The following is a 16337-nucleotide window of genomic DNA, read 5'->3' on the forward strand; positions in this document are numbered from 1 at the left end:
GAATATAATAAACAATGCCACCATATGAGGTCCAGATCCCCTCCCTGCTTCTCAAATTTCTATTGTCCATGTGCATGTATGGAAAAATACAATTACATGTACATGTAAATGTGTACATTGTAGGTGTACACTTTACAAATAGGCCTACAGTGTACATTTACATACATGTACATGTACATGGACGGTGGAACATGTGCTCTACACACAAGTATGTACATGTACATGTACTCTACATGAACATGTACATTTGAGATGTACATGTACATGTAAGCTACCCGACCGCAGTGATCGTGAACAAGTGCACAGAGTCTCATTCTCAAATTACGTGTAACATTTTAATTATTGGGTTCAATTGATCTGCATGTATGTTCTACATGTACATGTACCATGGAGGAGTAAGAATGTACATGTATGGCAACAGATCAACGTTTTAGTAATTAGTTTAACCAGTGATGAGTTTGACATGTACCAGTAATTGTGTCATATTATTTTGTCTCTTTCAGGGATGATCCTGCATGTACATATCGGTCTACAGATTTCAAATCGTGTCCTTATGAAAACCGTGACATGTTTCATGTGATGCTGTGTTACGTTTGCTGAAACTCTCGCTAGTAAGACTTTGCGGAGCTTACATAATACAACCATTGTTGTGAGACGTGACAACAAACGAGTGGAGCTCATTTCGGAGTCCGTCAAGAGTATGCCAATCGTTCCAAGATACTGCCAGGAACCAGTGGATGACATGGCACCAGTTATCAGCTTGGATTTCATCTATAGGATGTGTTTGTTTCTGTGGCTGTCGTATTCAGGTTTGGACTTACTCAATTCTTCCCCCCCCCCCCTAATATTGGGTAGATTACTCAGGTCATTTCATCCTACAACGTCACTGTAACAGCAAAAGGGAACGTTTTGACTTCCAACAAGAGCTTTTTTTCCAGTAAGATTAAAATCAACTTGAGCAAATTAATATGATATTCGGCATTAATTTCAGCTGTAGGTTTCTGTTCACATATTACTTATTCTCCTGGCAAGAGTTTTTAGTAGTTTCCTCAATTTCATTGCTGCTTATTATTCCTAAAACTAGACTTTTTGGTCAGGCCAAGAAAGGAAAAAAGGTTGTTTCCCATAACATGGAAAAAAATAGGGTGGGTGGGTGGGTGGGTTAAATCTTCTCTCTTTTTTGCTCAGAATGAGGGATGATGGGTGATTAATAAAAAATTGATATATACATTCGTAACAGTTAACATGTGAATCAACTTATCATTCTGTGCCTGCTGCGCTGTTTATAGGCTTTGCTGCACTGCGCAGCAACACTGCCCTGCTGACCAAATTACAAAAATTGAAATATTTTTTTTTTAAAATACAGAACGACGTCTGCAAAATGTAGGGTGGGGTTGACACCATAACTTTTTTTTTTTAAGTTAAATGCATATAACCGGAAATAAAGGTAATTTTCTTGGCCTTATCTTTGCGGTTACATGTACTATGGTGCAGGACTAAAGCCCGGTTCATATTTGGCGCGAAAGCGAACTTTAATTTTTGACGTCATGGGGAGTGTTCGCGCAGAGAATTTGTAAAAGTTGAACATATTTCAACTCGGCGAATTTTGCAGCAAAAGTTTCACGACGTCAAATTTGCTTCGCTTTCGCATATGCAAGAAGTATGAACCAGGCTTTAGGATTTGACATGTTTGATCTACATCTACCTGTATGTAGTTTACTTTGAACCACAGATATTGATGACACATACCGGTACATTGTAATATTTGAGTTTCTGATTTGTTGTCCCTTTGCAGCAGTACTGCTCAGGTGTGTTACAGGAGCAAGTGTCAACCTTCCCCTGTCCACAGTATCCTGCTTAGAGTATGACTCACAAAAGTGTACGGGCAATGACAGTAATTGCAACACAATCAAAGACTGCGATGTGGAATTTGGCTACGCGGATTTGGACCCAGAGGAGGTGGAGACGCATAAATGCTTTATATTGTGGCACAACACCTCCACGGGAGCTGAAGTCATCATGAAGGGGTGCTGGCAGAGTGGGCGAAGCGACGACTGCGTGGAGGATGAGCGCTGCGTGTCCCACGAAGCAAACTCCGATGGGGAGAATCGTTACTTCTGCTGCTGCTCGGGCGACCTCTGCAACCATGAATTCATTCATGATCCCAAGCCCAAACCGCTCTCAACAGAGCATCCATGTGAGTATCCGTGGACTCCATTTACTTTAGGTCGTCATACATGAACCAGAGATGCCAACCATTACTCTTTTGGAGTAGTTATTAGGATTTTGAGGCATGTTACTACTCATGAAAATTCCAGCTGTCCTATACGCCAACATTGTGGTTACTCTGAAAAGTACTGTGGTTACTCTTAAACTTGACTGTTGTCCTATGTATTTACATTAGCATTACTCTTTGCAGGAAGAATCATTACTATTTTGTAGTCTGTACAGTTGGCATCTCTGCATGAACTTCTGAAACATGTCACGTGAGCAGACCTATAACCACTGAAACTTCACTGTTTAAAACCATGATGAACCAATGTACTATGTGTCACTGCACAATTTTTAGTGAACATGGAGAAGGTACATGTTGAGAAATTTGTCTTGAAGTTATTAAACCTTTGATGCAGACCTGAAGTGAAGTCCTCCCAAGCCAATCAAATAACGATTAACCCTCCTGCTATTTAAGCAGTCATGGACAGTCAAAATTCACTTCCACTTCCCCTGCAATACTTTTAACAAAGGCTGGTCACCGGCAGTCAGATCATATGTCAAGCAAGTACTTTGTCTAGTCAAACTGGGTCAACAGACAAAGCAGGCAAGCTGTGGTCACAGCTGTTGTATCACTCTCCCAGAGTCAAAGCATAGCTGTATCAAGTTACTTTAAGCAGTCCAAGGCAGTCAATCCTGCTTTATGTGGGCTGGGAATTCTTAGGGGTTGAAAACAGTAACTTGATTGATTTTGACTGCAAGGACAACTTGGCACAGAATGTATGTTTGCATAGGAGGGTTGATAGTCATCCAGTCTTAAGTCAAGTGATAAGTTGTTCAAAGGAACTGTGACAAGTGCATTCTTGTGTTATTTTTTTTATTCTGTGTTTTTATTAGTGACCTTACTTGTGGTTTAACTTGTGATGACTCAATTTTTTACAAACTGCTCCAGTGTGCTCACAAAAAGTGCTATGCTAGATGAACAGAGTGCACACTTCAAAGCTGAGGATACATTTAAGATTTTTGTAATACTACAACTTGACATGTTATTCCCACAGTTCAAGATCAAGGCCCTAATGAAGACAAAAAGAAGAACCGCAGTAACGTCATACTGACAACCGTTCTGTACACGCTGGTTCCCATCACTGCATTCACCGTTATCATCATCAGTGTGTACTGGATGTGTCGTCGCTATCGGTACTCGCAGCTCACCTCGGTACCCAACAGCGAGCCCAGCCCGCTCTCCCCGCCATCGCCGGTCTTGGGCCATCGGCCGATTCAGCTGCTGGAGATCAAAGCACGAGGGCGATTTGGGGCCGTCTGGAAAGCCCAGATGGGACACCAGCAGGTCGCTGTCAAAGTATTCCCACTGCAGGACCGCCAGTCCTGGATCACGGAGCAGGAGATCTACTCCATCCCTCAGCTCCGACACGAGAACCTGCTGTATTTCATCGGCACAGAGCGGCACGGGGAAGGCATGGACCAGGAACTGTGGCTGATCACTGAGTACCATCCCCGGGGCTCACTGTGCGACTACCTCAAGGGCAACCTACTGTCCTGGAACGATCTGTGTAAGATCTCGTTGTCCATGGCCTACGGCTTGGCCTTCCTTCACGAGGACTTGCCTGCCACCACTCTCTGCATCGCCAAGCCCGCCGTCGCCCACAGAGACTTTAAGAGTAAAAATGTACTCCTGAAAAACGACTTGTCTGCATGCGTTGCAGACTTTGGGCTGGCTTGTAAATTTGAAGCGGGTAAAAGCCCTGGAGATACTCACGGACAGGTAAGATGTGAAACACAAACCTCAAGTAAATTTAAATCTCTTTGGGCTTTTTGCCTATAAATCTCTTTGGGCTTCTCAAACTCTACCCTTAAATACTCTCTCCTGTGCAAGAAATCATGGACACATTCTCAGTGCTCTCACTTTGAGTGGCATCAGTTCCGTATAATATTTGACAAGTTTATTTATAAATGTATAACGAATGAGGGCTTATCGGTCACTCCAGTTATCGGATATTGTTCCCCTGAATATATTTCCTTGCAGGTCGGCACCAGGCGATATATGGCCCCCGAGGTGTTAGAGGGCGCTATTCAATTCCAGAGGGATGCATTCTTGCGCATCGATATGTACGCCTGTGGACTGGTGCTGTGGGAGATAGCATCTCGCTGCACAGCACAGGAAGGTAGGTGATAACCTAGGCCCATACATGTATGTGGCCTACGGATAAGTGTCCTGCACTGCAACTAAATCCTAGAAATAAAATATCTCAAAACTGTCGGAAAACAGTTCGCAGAGTAGTTCCTCAAAACTTTTTAGTATGAAATTGCTGAAACTTGCTATCCTCTACCTTCTGGCTTATATTAACACCCAGCCTTAATTTTCCAACAAATAGTTCACACCCTAATATTGAGAGATATAACCCAAGAAATCTCCCCGACGCAACTTCCTTCTTATAAAAGGCCAAAAAATCATTAAAGAAATCCTGCATTCCTTTAGGCCAAAAAAAAAGTCTCCGGTTTCTGGTATGGAGCTTGCCCCAAAAGTGGTGCGGCGACGCGGCTTTTTTTTTTTTTTTTTTTTTTTGGCTTCAAATGTCGGCTGATGACTGCAAATGGTGCCCGACTAAACTTAGTGCAAATATATGGGAGACCAGAGAGGTAACATAAAGCTTATTCTCGATCATAACCCCATCTAAAAACACGTTAAAATTGTGCAGCAGCAGGATTCCAGTCAAACCAGTGAGTTTGGCGGTTTTGAGACATCATCTTGTATAGAAAAAAAAACTTTTTCATTTTGCCGACGCGCATGGCTACGGCGACGCGCGCACATACCAGAAACCGGAGACTTTTTTTTTTTGGCCTTACCTAAGCTCCGATAGTCATTTCATGCATTACACAACTGCTAGCATTTTTATATACTCTCATTGTAAGTGTGACAGGCTACGTATAAATGATGCACTTATGTTTACAAACATTGCTACAACTATAAACTACCAAAAGTAAACTTCCCCAAAATCAGCAGCGGACATTCATCATTGTGGGACTGACTGTAGACTGGGCCTGAAGTGGTGTCAACACGTCCATGTTGGCATGTTATAAGTTAACCCTAACCCACCTCAATCCTCCAAAATCCTTATTGCAGTTTTGGAGAATTTCTGATGATTGAGGATGAATGGTGTTTGAGAAACACCAGGATTTTGGAGGATTGAGGATGAAAGGTGTTAAGCACATGATGATTTTGGAGGATTGAGGATGAATAGTGTTTGAAGATGAGGATGATTTTGGAGGATTGAGGATGAATCCATTTTGAGGCAGGACTTGTCTGATGATTTTGAAGGATTGACGCATTGTTTATCATTCATAAATACCTCAGACAGTTTAGCCATTCCTATTGGTCGAGAGCCCGTCACGTGGCCGGTATTAAACGGATGATAAAGACATGGCTAGCTGGTCTTAAACACTTTTCCAGTGTCACAATAAAATGTGGACTCCTAAAAATCCAGTGCCTCTTATCGTTTCATTGGTTGAACGTTCACAATCCTCACGTAGGCATGCGCAACACTACCAGGGAGTAAGAATTTTATAGTTCTAAATTCAAAACGCAACGCGCCAGGTGCGTTCTGCGCGACATCGCATAGAACATGATACGCGCGCGTCAATCTCCATAAAAGGGTTGTTTTCATCTTACTCGCCAGCTGAACACTCCATTATTTTGCAGGAGGGATGATTCAAAAAGCATAAAGTGAATTTGTTGAACAAAATCGGGATGTTTTGAACGAATGATATGATTTTTTTTTACCGAAAAGGTATTTATGAATGGGAATAAATATGTACTCCGTCGGTATTTATCACTCTGTTTAATACCACTTAGAGTCTGGGTGCTGATAATTACCCTCGCCTCCGGCTCGGGTAATTATCAGCACCCAGACTCTAAGTGGTATTAAACAGAGTGATAAAAACCTCCGGAGCACACATTTATTCCCTTGTTTAAACACGAGTGCAAAATTTTGGGATGAGGAGGATTTTGGAGGATTGACGATGAATGCATTTTGAGGCAGGACTGTCTGACAATTTTGAAGTATTTAGGCACTGTTGCAAAATTTTGGAGGATTGAGGATGGTTCCTAGCAAAAAGGGCCTAGGGGGTGAGGGTTAAGGGAAAAAAGAGGCAATAGTTAGCTTTTTGTGAAGTATTTGTAATATTGTTCTTCTCAGGCCCAGTTGATGAATACATGCTCCCGTTTGAAGAAGAGGTCGGTCAGGCTCCGACTCTTGAAGACATGCAGGAAGTAGTGGTGGTGAAGAGGCTGCGGCCAGTCTTCAGAGACAGCTGGCTTAAACATTCAGTAAGTCAAGTTAAACTTCAAACCTGCGTGGTATTTCTGGAGGACTTTTGCATGGAGTCCAAACTTTTAAAAAGAATATCATTAAGCCTTCTTCTGTGAAATCAAAATTCAGTGCAATGTTTAAAAGCCTTTGTAAACCTTCAGGTGATGGGATATGAAGTGTAGGTAATTAACTGTGTAATACAGAGTGTATGCACAAAATTCAGCACTTACATGTACGTGCTTACCACATAAAGGGGTTGTGAAATTTTGAAGTGTAATCATGCTCCACAGAAAATTACAAAAGGATTTTGTGTGCTATATTTGCAAAAGTGCGGCATCAAAAATTTGTAATAATTTTTAAGACTAGGAGGGGTAATCAAAAATCAATTATACCAACTATTCGAATAATTCGATCATCAACCGAATTTTCAAATAGCTTTTAGCCGGTTTGAATATTAGAAGAAAAAAAGAAGAAGATATGCATGTGCACACACGACTGTGTTGTTATCTTATCGTAAGGTTGCAACGCTGTATTGTCAGGTGCCACTTTTTTGTCGACGGTAACTTTTGATGACGGCGGTTCGTTGATCCCATCCTTTCAGTAAGTGAAAGCCCTGGACCATTAGAAAATGAAATACTTAATGCAAAGCACTCGATCGCCGCATGCAAATTGTAACTGGCGCAGTCTGCTTGCAACTTTTGACTGGCGCGGCATGCAGTTGCATCCGAATATTCCGTCAAAAGCAGTGTCGAGTAATCGAAATACTAAATTATTCGAGGATGGACATCCCTAAATGTTAACATGTCTTCTCACCGCAGGGAATGCAGCTCCTCTTTGAGACCATCGAGGAATGCTGGGACCACGATTCGGAGGCCCGTCTCTCGGCCGGATGCGTGGAGGAGCGACTCAGCCAGTTGCTGCGTTGCAACTCCTACACTGCCCCGCTGATCTCGCTCACTCCCTCGCCCCCGAAGGAGTCCAGCCTTTGAGGTATTCTGGTATTCACATGCACCGACAGGCAACGCTCGTCATTTTTTGTTACCTCAGTTATCGGGAGATAGTGCCGCATGGATATTCTTAATATTTTAATTAGAGGTATGCCCAAAGAATGCCAAGTATTCTAAGAATTGGTGTGTGCAGCCACATCGGTATGTGTCCCTACATCCATGCATTTGTAGGATGTGTACAGGTTACCATTCAACTGAAGACTTGGAACAACAGCTTACCCGAGATAACAAAATCCTAAGGCGCTTAGCCCAAGTCCTCAGTAGTTTTGGCGTACAAACCAGTGCAGATATGTAGTCGAGTCCATCGCAAGTCCGTCACAAGTGACTCACAAGTCCATCGGATAAACAATAACAAAGGAATGCCTTTGTCTAAGCTCTTTTAAATAACTTGTGAGTTGAATTGGGACTGGAGGACTTGTCATGGACTTGACCACATCACTGAACCAGGATATGTGTTCAAACATCAGCATTTTATTCTAACCCTTTCAGATCCCTCAAAATCCACCTAATTCGGGCGATACACAATGCAGTGCCCCACCATGGAGATTTCATTTTTTTAAGATTTCATTTTTTAAGATTACAGTTGACAAAAAATAGCCCTTTTGAATGAGTGTCGGTAAACAACTTGAGCTAATTTGTCAGAGATTGGGGCATAGCGTTCTGCCGCCTATCGAAAAAACACCGTATTGATATAAAGAAAAGGGCAAACATATATTCAAATCATACGCTTATGAAACTACTGACTGGAAAAACAAACAATCGCAAATTTCTCGCGCTGCGAATTTGTCGACCATCTCCCACAATGCACTGGAAAAAGTGAACTCTCCGTGGCAAACTCTTGGTGGCGCACTGCATTGTGAATCGCCCAAATTGTCTATGGAGGATTATATTCAGTTGGTTTCCTGACATCCAGAGTATGTTGCTCTTTGATGAAAAAGTGTCCTGCCTAATAAAAAAAATAAGCTCCATCCCACACGATGTCATTGGAATAGAGACTGGGTACCAGACTGGTGTACACACTGATGGAAGTACACGTAGTAGAGTAGTAGAGCCGGGGTAATATTCTTGACTCTAACATATTAACATGAGAATTTCACAAAGGAAAACAAAAATGTCCGGTTTACTGTCGCCATGTACGCCATCTCACTTCACTTGGTGGCTTGTATTGCAGGGTTGGCATTTTTAAAGCATTGTATTCATTTTTAACTATAAGTAAACATTTCTTAGGATGGCAGTCTGGGTCTTATTCACAGTTTTTTTCCCAAGAATATCTGGCCATTTAAGTATCATTGGATGGGCTAGTCCTTTCCGTAGGATTTCTCTTGCCTGAACATTATCATATGCTTGTGCCATTGCATATGAAAAAAATACGAGTAGCTTCACTTTGTACGAGAACATTAGGTTTTGTTTTACCTTTATACAATGCCTGAAGAAATTCCGTCATTTGATCGGTGGTCGTTAATCCTGTTAATCAGGTGAATGATTCGTCCCAATGTATGGCGTTCCGTTCCACGATAAAAATAACTTCCATGGCACGATCACAGTACTGGTTGTGAGCTGAGATTGCTTTGATGGTGTACATTCATAGTACCAGTTTACGAGTTACCAATCAGATGGCGCGGATTTATTCAGGCGTTGTATAAAACAAAGAATTAATGTTCTCACATTGGTGCAGTGGAATGAAGAATTTCATTTGGTGACAGATGGAATGGTCCATGCCACTTGGCTTCGCACCGTGGAATCGAACATTCCATCTGTCACCTCATGAAATTACTCTTTACCATTGCACTCGTAAACATTCATTAGTTGTTTTATGACTGTGACTCCCAAGTGGTAATTGTTAATGATAGGGTAGGTCTTATGCTTGCAAAGCAGATGAAAGTATTCATTGTTGTTTCGACATACATTTGTTGCCATGGATACTACTCGTTAGTATAAACTGAAATGAGAATACATAATACCAACGTTCATTGGAAATAGGTTACAAATTACATGTACATGTACCATATTTGTCTTAGTAAAGGTAGGTTTACTGTAGACTCAAGTTTGCCAATAACATGCAGTACATGTACTGTACATAAAAATCCAGACTACATGTAATGAGAATATATAATACCAACATTCATTGGAAATACGGTAGGTTACAAATTACATGTACATGTACATGGCCTTAGTAAAGGTAGGTGTAGACTCAAGTTTGCCAGTAACATGCAATACATGTACATAAAAATCCAGACTACATGTAGGCAAGCCTACATGTAGTAAAGCTGGTCCAGTACCAGCCTAAGTCACAAGTGACAGGCAGTCAGTCAGTGAGTCAGGTACATGTGCATGTACATTTACAGGTACAGGTACATGTGCATGTACATGTGCATGTACATGTGTACGTGTTCATCTTTTCAAATCGTGGACGAAAAATACCAGGGAACAAAAGAGAACAATTCCCAGCATACGTCCGCGATTGGGGTCGTGTACAAAACCCATGGGAGTCTTCCTAAAAGTTAGAGTACAAACAAAAGAGGGACAATAGGACGTCCACAATCGACGGTGAACACACATTTGTGTGTGTGTGTGTACATGTACAGGTACAGGTACAGTTACATGTGCATGTACATGTGTGGGTGTACATGTACACACACACATACATGTGCGCATACATTTACATGTGCATGAACATGTACAACATTCGTGTACGTGTACATGTGCATGTACCGCACGTGTACATGTACATGTACACATGTATATAAGGAAGATACCAAACAAGCCCTCTTGGACTAGCAAAAACTACCCCAAAAAATTGATATACATGTAAGGTCAAATTCAATCATTGTAATTTTGGGAAGTTCATACACGTGTTGTCTGAGTATCATCCGGTGTCCAACAGAGACGTCTCCGTAATCATCGTCTGATATGTGTGAGCAATGCAAATTTGATGCAACCCTGCGCGCCAGGCAGTCGGGCATGTCGGAGTTAACTTTAGAAATTGTGACGTCACTTCGAACAGAAATGTGGACTTAGCTGTTGATTGATCAATTTGGCTACCATGTTTTTGAATAATACAACGAAGACGGATAGAAGGCGCCCGCTGAATGGTCAGAATCTCGAGGTCAAGACGCAGTTTCGTTTTGGGTAATTATTTGCCGAATCTGCTCCCATATCATAGACCCTTGCTGTGCAAGGGGTATTCCATAGACTACATGTGCAGTGGTGGTTTCAAATAAAACACTGCTTGTTTTTCTTTAAAGTCAATTTTAAAGCCTACTGGAATATTTTAACAATGCACAATCATTTTTTTGGTTTATTTACAACATTATCGCATGTACGGTACATGTATGTACATGTACACAGAAGACCGCAGTTTTGGTACTCCTTGTACTGCATGTGATTTAGTAGGTCTTGTAGTCTGCACAAATGGTACCATCTCACTGGTGTGTGTGTGTGTGGCTTGTGTGTACCAGATGTAAATATTGTATATAATGTTTTTATTTTAACTTGTCTTTGTCTGTCCGTGTTGTACATGTTCTAAATGTTCTTCAGTCAACTATTAACATGCCATGTTTGACATTTATCATGTTTATCTAAATCATAGATAAACTCTCTTGTTTTTACTTGGTTTTTTTTTAGTATAGTGATCTTTTTAAAAACAAAATTTCTTTGGCACATACATTACATGTACATGTACACACACACATAATTATTATACGTATATAGTTTTTAGTAGGCTAATAATTGAAAATGTACATGTGTGTACAGGGATTTGGTTACGTTTTTGTATTTTGCTTTTTCTAATTCTGCTTTGTAATTTCTTTATATGTAGCTAGAGCCTTACCTTTGTCATGTTTTTCATACATGTATGTGTCCAGTTACATGTAAATAATGTTTAATCCTAACGCTGCTAAATGCAACAGAAAGCGACATTGATAAATAGTTGTTGCATACTGTTGCATTTAGCAGGCAACCCATTGCCCGTACTCTGTTGCATTTTGTTGCATTTTGGTAGTGCAACTGCTCATATTCCCAAGGCGATACAACAGAGTCCACTGTTACATTTGGTTGCAGTTAGTAGGGTAACTGCTTGGTGCCAAGGCTGGTGTGCACTTGGTTCACTGCACAATGCAACAGAATCCACTGTTGCAGTTTGTTGCAGTTAGTAGCGTAACTGCTTGGTGCCAAAGCTGGTGTGCACTTGGTTCACTGCACAATGCAACATAATCCACTGTTGCAATTTGTTGCAGTTAGTAGCGTAACTGCTTGGTGCCAAAGCTGGTGTGCACTTGGTTCACTGCACAATGCAACATAATCCACTGTTGCAATTTGTTGCAGTTAGTAGCGTAACTGCTTGGTGCCAAAGCTGGTGTACACTTGGTTCACTGCACAATGCAACAGGATCCGCTGTTGCAATTTGTTGCAGTTAGCAGGGTCCTTTTTTCCAGCCAAGTTGCATTTTGTTGCATTTGGTAGGGTGCCTAGTGAAACCCTGTTGTGGGTTACATGTAGGGTTTTAATAGAGTTTTTGATTTTTTTTGTCATTTGAAATTTCGGACAAAATTGGTCGGGCGTAATTTTAGTTTATCTTATTTTTTTCTTTGTGCCATATGTATCAATTGGAGCATTTTGTCACTGGTCAGTCATCCCCCCCCCCCCCCTCCCGACTATTTGTATAGTACATGTGTGTAATGTTCCGGTTCATCAAATATGTATATTTATAAGATGTTTGAAAATGTCCAATATCCAAATGGAATACAAAAACAATTGTAGAATGTATCAATATTTTAATAATTAACTTATGGAAATAACCCTGCTCTGTAAATTATAGGTAACATTGGCATTACACACCAATATTGTGGCAATGTTTCTTCTATGTTCTATTTAAAAAAAAAAATTGAGCTAAACATCTGATCGTACATTTTGAGAGATACATTGTACGTTGTCAGTGACAATAAGGAATCTGTTATATTTTTTGGTAAAGCCAGACAACGTTGTTCCTTCAGGATAGTCACTCGAGCAGATATAATCATAGATCTGAGCCCAATTTCATAAGGCTGCTTAACAGCCGACTTTGTGCTTACCGAGCCTCCATCTATTTCATAGGGACCGTTAAGCAGTAAGCGCAGCAAAAGCACGCTTAAACCCCAGAAGGAAACTTTGCTTAAATCAGTGACATAACAATAGAAATCTCCATGCGCGCGACAGTTAGCATGAAATAGTGCTTAAGCAGCAGCATGATTTTCTGCTATAGTAAGCACAACTTTTCTGCTTACTGTTAAGCAGTGCTATGAAATTGGGCCCTGTGCTTTGAACAAAACCCATTGTTGGTTGTCAGCTTCAGTTCATTGTAAAAAAAATAATAATGATTTTCAGATAAGCTAAGCAAAATTAGAATGCAAGAAATGGTCACAGACATATCACATTCAAAACTGCACAAACAGTGCAAGGGGAAATCTTTGAAACAGTTACATGGACATGAGCCGGAACTACATGTACATGTATAGAGGGCGCCCTGTGGCCTACTCATCCGAGTCACATGACGGACAGGTGTGTACCCATTGGTTGGCATACATGCGAATGGCGTAGAGTGTCTGTGACCAGGGGCCAATTTCACGGCGCTGAAGAGTCCGGCTTCTAAAAGCAGGTTACCAGCCAAAACTCCATGTGATGTTGCTCGTGATTAGTATTCAGCTGTTGTTTGCTGTAGCATGAAAATCATGTGGAGTTTTGGGTGGTTAACTGCTTTTAATTTATAAGCCAGGCTTTTTTTGTGCTAAGCACATTTTGTTGCTTAGCAGCGCCGTGAAATTGGGCACTGAGTTGTCAACTGATATATACCTAAACGGGGAGGATTTTCATGTGAGGAGAACACACCCGAGCATGGATGCACAGCAGAAGAAATAGCAATCAAATATCCGTCTGTACCAGTAATGTTTCTCATTGTTATATCTTAGGGCAAAGTTACCATAAAGTCAATTTCGTGTTTTCTGGCATGATGGTAGACTTGATTTCAAGTCGTTACTTGGCATGGTTTTGGTGGTTTGTCGTCACGCCCACTGAATCGTAGGTGCCACTCTCTATATGTATGTAGTGTGTTGCATAGCATTAATGCGTTGGGACAGTTGTTCTGCTTTGACACCAGTATGTGTGGTCTATTGACATGTCTAAACCTGACATGTCTAAACGGCAAGAGCATGACTAACGACCTGAAATCAAGTCTAGAAAGGTCGCTGTAAATGTACATGTACTTGTTGATATAACATGTACAGACGTACATTGCACAGTGTAGCCGCTTATTAAATTCTAGAATCCTGTTGTTTTAAAGACCGCTGTAAATTACAGCTTGTGCTGCCATATGTATGTACGTGTATTATGAATTGCTAAAATGCTGCTTCTAATGTTTATTTGTATGTTACAGTTGTGAAACTTTGCACATGCATTCGTTGCTCCTAGTGCACAAACCATGAGTAGAGATCTGGAACTTTTTTCAGTCAAACACCAGTGATGGTATTCATGCATGAGACAGATTCAGTACCGTTTGGACCCATCCAAGTCTGCCAAAATCTCACACCTTTGTTTAGCACCCTATTGGTGAGTCGTACCAAGAAAATCTACCAGTATACAAGTGAATTTTTACGAGTATGGACATGATGGAAGTAGGGGTGTGCAGCGTAACCGAATACCCAACCGCTGATGTCAGGAACCGGTTCCAGACTATGGATCGGGTACCGTAACCAACTTTACAAATTACTTAGCAACTTCTCAGACAATGCAAAAGAAAGGTTTGGAATGACATTTGCAGGGAATTTTCAAAATGAAAACCAGGTTACATGAACACGGAAAACCAAAACAGATCTTACGTTTATGTGCATTTTAACGCGCGACAGATGACGCTCGTGAAAGTTGCAGTGTACTTCTGTCAAGCTATAAATAAAGAACTTCCGGGATTTGATAGGTTAGCCCGTTCCGGTACTACCCGTAGATGCACACCACTAGATGGAAGATTGAAGAATGCATGTGGTAAAGTTTCACTTCGTTATTAAAAGGAATTCATTGATACTTGAGTGTGGCACTTGCTGCCAAAAAAAAGCTTAAACTGCATTATCATGATTAGGACACTGATCTTGTCTGTTTTGCTATGAAAAGGTGAATGTCCAAGTCTTTGGAGTTATAACAGGGCAGAAGTAGATTTGATTTGGATGTTGGATGCTGGTTTAGGGAATCGTACAGTCAATGTTATGTCTTGAATACGCTCTCTTAGGAATATTGCGAGTGTGTATGTTCCAAGACTAAATTATTTGACAGCCGTGTGTACCTACCCAATTGTATAATCTACTGCATGCACTCACTTATGCTCTGTGGTGATTCTTGACTATCAGCTTCAAAAATATCACTGCATTCATGGGTAATGGTTGTGGCTAATTGATTGCTGTTGAAGCGAGTTTGACAAATGCTGCCAGACAGTTATGTGTGTAATTCTCTATAGGTTACAACTCATCATGCTGTATTAACAGTGCGTGACTCAAAAAAAACTACCACCAAAATAGAATTCGATGAATTTCCTGTTGTTCTACCTCAATTATATATTATTTAGGGCAAAAAAAAACTCAGCATCTTTCTGTAACTCTGTCTGTCTTTGTGAAGTTGTACATGTTGCTTCTCGGTCACGGGAAAGTGTAGGTGGTGTATTTTTGTGTGTGTAGAGCTGTTCCCCTAGCATTTTACCTCAAATCTGTTAACAGATGAATTCTACCTCAGGAGTGTGCTCAAAGATTTGATCAGTGATTACCAGGAGAGGGGGACATAGGAAAAGGTAATGGGCATCAGAGGGGAGGGGGGGGGTGATATTATCTGCCAGTATGGACAATTCAAAATTTTTGTGACAGTGCAACATGTAATTGAAAGTTGAGAGATTTTGTAAGACTAACTTGTGTGTAAAGCTCGACAAACTCTCATTGGAATGTCTCCTCCATAGCTCTGGCATATTGACAATTCTGACTTGATGATTACATGCTCATGTCGTATCTTTATACATGTATGATGCGTATGAAGGAAAGCACCAGGCTCCCCCCTCCACCCTTCCCTCCCCCTGCCCTTCCCCATCTCTTAGATCTGTTGTTGGCGGTGTAAAGGTGTGGTTCTGAACATAGTTGCAACCAGAGGGTCATCTGGTTTTTGTTTTGGACACCTCAGTTTTTTTTTAAGTCTGACAGGTTTTGTTGTCACTGCCAAAATCGCACAACAAAACACCAACAAGCTGTACGGACTTCACTCGTTTAGAAGTATGAAATTAGACAATTTTGACATTGTTTCTGAAAGCTTGGCTGAAGCTCATGGCTCACACGAATTGGGGTAGGAGTGGAGCCAAAGTTGTCTTTGCAAATTCTGGGTGAAAAAAAATAGAAATTTTGAACTGTGAGATCACAGAACTATTGTTTCCCCCGCAATGGAACCACACCTCAGAGCCACGTGCGCACAAGGTGTCAAACTTATGGTAGCTGCATATTTCGGTGTAAAGCGCTTATTTTTTACGTTTTTAGACTAAAAAGCAGGAAAAAAATTAGTAATCATGCTTTTTGTGATTACCGTAATGCAAATTCGTTTTCTTTTTATTTAATGTGATTTAATGTAATCGTGATGACTAACAATTCAACGAATGGTAAAAAAAAAGAACACACAGTATTTTGTGCTGTGAGCCTGTAAATTATACTACACAAAAAGCACCTTTACTGTTTTAAATGAAGCTATATCATTGTAAATGTACAGAAAAAAAAGGAAAAAAAAGTGGTAAATTAACAATGTG

The 16337-nt window shown here is 40.9% G+C and overlaps 1 protein-coding gene across 2 annotated transcripts; it reads left to right on the forward strand.

Moving 5' to 3' along the window:
* The first annotated feature begins 508 nt into the window (after positions 1 to 508).
* LOC119744157 (activin receptor type-2A-like) lies at positions 509 to 7626 on the forward strand. 2 transcript variants are annotated; one of them, XM_038220082.1, is made up of 6 exons: positions 509 to 809; positions 1796 to 2197; positions 3270 to 3994; positions 4256 to 4394; positions 6426 to 6556; positions 7358 to 7626. In XM_038220082.1, exons 1-6 carry the CDS (start codon positions 701 to 703, stop codon positions 7526 to 7528), a joined length of 1677 nt encoding a protein of 558 aa, XP_038076010.1. In that variant the 5' UTR covers positions 509 to 700; the 3' UTR covers positions 7529 to 7626. The 2 variants fall into 2 exon arrangements, with proteins under 2 accessions (XP_038076010.1, XP_038076011.1); XM_038220083.1 differs by having other exon boundaries at positions 1799 to 2197.
* Positions 7627 to 16337: the final 8711 nt, after the last annotated feature.

This window comes from Patiria miniata, unplaced genomic scaffold, assembly GCF_015706575.1.
Source record: "Patiria miniata isolate m_02_andy unplaced genomic scaffold, ASM1570657v1 HiC_scaffold_12, whole genome shotgun sequence".
In the NCBI taxonomy this organism is placed as follows: domain Eukaryota; kingdom Metazoa; phylum Echinodermata; class Asteroidea; order Valvatida; family Asterinidae; genus Patiria; species Patiria miniata.